This window comes from Erythrolamprus reginae, chromosome 5 (genome assembly GCF_031021105.1).
Source record: "Erythrolamprus reginae isolate rEryReg1 chromosome 5, rEryReg1.hap1, whole genome shotgun sequence".
Lineage (NCBI taxonomy): Eukaryota > Metazoa > Chordata > Lepidosauria > Squamata > Dipsadidae > Erythrolamprus > Erythrolamprus reginae.
In genome coordinates this window covers 32,933,964-32,937,877 of record NC_091954.1, presented here as the reverse complement: position 1 = coordinate 32,937,877, position 3,914 = coordinate 32,933,964, and the positions used below count along the sequence as shown (strand labels likewise).

The following is a 3,914-nucleotide window of genomic DNA, read 5'->3' as shown; positions in this document are numbered from 1 at the left end:
TTGGAGGTCATCCATACCCCTAAATATTTCACTTTTTTTGTGATTTTCATGTTTGATAAGTCTCCTAAGTACTTTCTGTGTGTTTCAGTCATATTTTTGTTAATATCTGCGTCTTATCCTTATTTATTTTCAATCCTGCGACTTTCCCATATTCCTCAATTAGGTTTATTAAATTTAAGATGGATTCTGTTGGGTCTTCCAAAATAAACACGACATCATTGGCAAATGCTTGTGTTTTATGAGTTTCTTTTTTAATCTTCAATCCTTTTATTTCCTTATCTACTCTTATTTTTATCAACAATACTTCTAATGTTAAAATGAATAACAATGGTGATATTGGACAGCCTTGTCTTACTCCTCTTTGTATAGCTACTTTTTCCGTCTGTTCACTGTTTATTATAATTTTAGCTGTTTGTTCGGAGTATATAGCGTCTATTATATTTAAAAAATTTGTTCCTACTTCCATCTTGTTTAATTGTATTTTCATAAAATTCCAATCCACATTGTCGAATGCTTTTTTCGCATCTAAAAAAAATAAGTGCCATTTGTTTTTCTGGATGCTGCTCATAATATTCCAAAGTATTTACTATTATTCTTAAATTATTTTTAATTTGTCTTCCTGGTAGGAATCCATTTTGATTGCTGTGTATCATATTATTTATAATACTTTTAAGTCTATTAGCAAATATTGATATAAAAATTTTATAATCTACATTCAACAATGAAATAGGTCTGTAATTTTCAATTTTTTCTTTCTCCGTATCAACCTTATGTATTAAAGTTATTAAAGTTTCTGACCATGTTTTTGGTAGTTTACCTGCTGTCAATATTTGATTATATGTCTCAAGCATATTTGAGAAAAGTATTTCTATCTCTAATTTATAGAATTCAGCTGGTATTGCATCTGGGCCAGTCGCTTTATTATTTTTTTGATTCTTTATAGATTGTTTTAATTCCATGTCTGTAATGGGTTTATTTAGTCTTTGCTATTGTGTTTCAGTTAAAACTGGTAGTTCTATTTTTTCCAAGTATTTAAAAATTAAATCCTCACTTATTTCTTCTATCTTGTAGTCTATAAAATTCCAATGCTATTTCCTTTTTATCTTCTATTCTGTGTTTTATTGTACCTTTTGAATCTGTCAGATTTTTTATAATTTTATTTTCTCTCTCTTTTCTTAATTTGTATGCCAACCATCTTCCAGATTTATTCGCATGCTCAAAATATTCTTGTTTTGCTCTCTTTATCTTTTCTACAATTGGTTCTTGTTCTATTAATCTCAGTTTATGTCTTATTAGTTCTCTCTGATTTTTTAGTTTGTCGTCCTTATCCTCTTTTTGCATTAATATTTCTAATTTTTCGAGTTCTTCTACTAATTTTTCATAATATTTTTTCTTCTCTGTATTTTTTTTTGCTATAAATGATATTGTTAGTCCACGTATATATGCCTTAGTTGTATCCCATAAATTTTGAGGGGTAGTATCAGTATTTTTATTTATTTTAAAGAAAATTTCTAATTCTTTCTCTACCCATTTTTTATACTCTGGGTTTTTTATTATGGTTCTGTTCATTGACCAATTCTTTATTTTCCTATTACCTTTCCAATATATAGATAAGGGGTTATGATCTGCCCAAGTATTTGTCTCTATTTCTATTTTACTAATTTGTTCCATTATATGGGTAGGGGCCCAGGCCATATCAATTCTAGACCAGGTCTTGTGTGGGTTGGAATAAAAAGTATATTGTTTATCTTTTAAGTGCTGTTCTCGCCATACATCTTTTAATGATAATTCTGAACTCATTTTCCAGAATGTCACCGGTAAAATTACCTTTTTTTTCTTTTCTTTTCTTTTCCCAGTATAATCCATTTGGTCATCTGAAATTGCATTAAAATCTCCTATTATTATCAGATTTTCAATTGATAACTCATTAATTTTTTCATGCAAGTCTTTATAAAATTGTTTTTGATTATCATTTGGTGCATAAATGGAGACAATTGTAAGTGGTTTTGTTTCTAAGTCTAATTGCACTATCAACATCCTTCCATCACTATCATTATATATTTCTTTAGATTCAATTAATTCATCAATATACATTGCTACTCCTCTTTTCTTTTGATTGGCAATACTAGTGTATAATTTCCCCAGTTTTGAGTTTTTAAGACTTCTTTTTGATTTTTTAATGTGAACTTCTTGTAAGATATTTATCTGAGCTTTTTGTTTCGTAAGTTTAGTTAATACTTGATTTCTCTTCCTTGGGTTGTTCAACCCATTTACGTTGACTGAAAATATTTTCAGGTCATGTGTCATCTTTATTTATAGTACCTTTTAGCTTCTTTTGGTTCTCAAAGTCGGGTTTCCAAAATTAACTCCTGTGAAGTCTGTGCTTGTTTCTGCTTCACAACCAATGATTCTTCCCCTCTGCCACCTGTAGCCCCCATCGTGTCTTCACTACTCTTTGGTTCAATCCGAATTTGTTCGGCGCTATCCAATCTGCTGCGTGCTAGGAAAGATCTTGCTTGTTCCACACTCTATTTTCACTCTCGTTGATTGCCAGGTTAGGGTCAAACCTTCTGGTATCAACCATCTAAAGACAATGTTCTTTCTGATTAAAATGCTTGTAAGGAAATAGTATTGTCTTCTACTCCCTCGAACTCTTCTCGGAACTTGTTTCAGAATCGTAATTTCTTTCCCATTACATTGAAAAGTCTCATTTTTTGTCAATCTCAGTATCTCGTCTTTGATGGTTCTTCTTGAAAACTTAATGTGGACTTCTCTGGGTAGGTTATGGCACCTTACATAGCCAGTCTGGACTCGGTAGACTTCATCGATTTCTCTTATCAGTTCTGTTGGATCTGCCTGCATGATACCTCCCATGACTTCTGCCATTTTTGCAGGTAGATCTTTGTCTCTTTCTTCGTCGATGTTTTGAAACCTCAAACCATGTGATGCAGATTGGAGTTCTAGGTTGGTTATTGCTATGTCAAAGTCTCTGCGGGCTGCATAGTTGCGGCCTTCATATTCTTCCACTCTCTGTCCCATGACTTGAATTTTTTCTTCTGTCACTTGTATTCTTTTTTCACTGTCTTGTAAATTTTGTTGCATGACTTTTATATTTCCATCCATTTCGGCAACGTTCCCTTTCACTTCAGTTAATTCGGTTTTAAGTTCGGCAATTTCTTTTTTAATCTCATCTTTCATCTCCTTCATTTCTTCTCTCATCTCTTGCTTCATTTCTTGTAAATACATTTTCATTTCTTCTTTGTTCGCATCAAGTTGAGTTTTTGTCTGAGTTTGTGACTCTTGGATGCCTGCTAGTGCTTCTTGAATAATCTGAAAATTAGAATCCATCATTGGCTTTTCTTTTTCTTTCTCTTTAGCTAGCATTGTGGTTATGGTCCTTTGTTGTAATGGTGATGAAGTTGGGGAGACTTTAGGTGTAGAGGTTGAGGCAGGAGTAGTTGTTTGTTTTTGCATTGTTGTTGTAGTCACCGAGGTCACACTTTGTGCCCTATAGGAACCTTTCATAGTCCAAGATTTCTATTACTATTTTATTTAACAGTTATTTAAATCTAAATCTTGTATATTCTTAATAATTTTAGTAAGAAAATAAGAGAAAAGGATTTACATCTAAAATACTAGTAAACAAAAAAGTTAAACGTACTAATTCAATTAATACAATATTTAATTATTTGAATTAATTAAAAGGGGAAAAAAGGGGGTGAGAGGAAAAGAGGAAAAGAAAATAATTGTCTTTTAAATTCCTAAACTCCTTAAAAGGGGGATCAGGTGGGGAAAGGAAGAAAACAGAGTTTCTAGCACATAATTAGTTAGTAGTAAAGTAGGGAAAGGAATATAATTATGATAAAAGAATTAATTAAGAGAAGTAAAAAGGGAGAGAAAAACGAAAAAAAGAG

At 31.5% G+C, this 3,914-nt stretch overlaps 1 protein-coding gene across 1 annotated transcript; it reads right to left on the bottom strand.

The window, feature by feature from the left end:
• Nucleotides 1–2,481: 2,481 nt before the first annotated feature.
• On the bottom strand, nt 2,482–3,525 carry LOC139168577 (uncharacterized protein PF3D7_1120000-like). The gene has a single exon (XM_070754202.1). It carries the CDS (start codon nt 3,523–3,525, stop codon nt 2,482–2,484), a length of 1,044 nt encoding a protein of 347 aa, XP_070610303.1.
• Between the last annotated feature and the right edge of the window lie 389 nt (nt 3,526–3,914).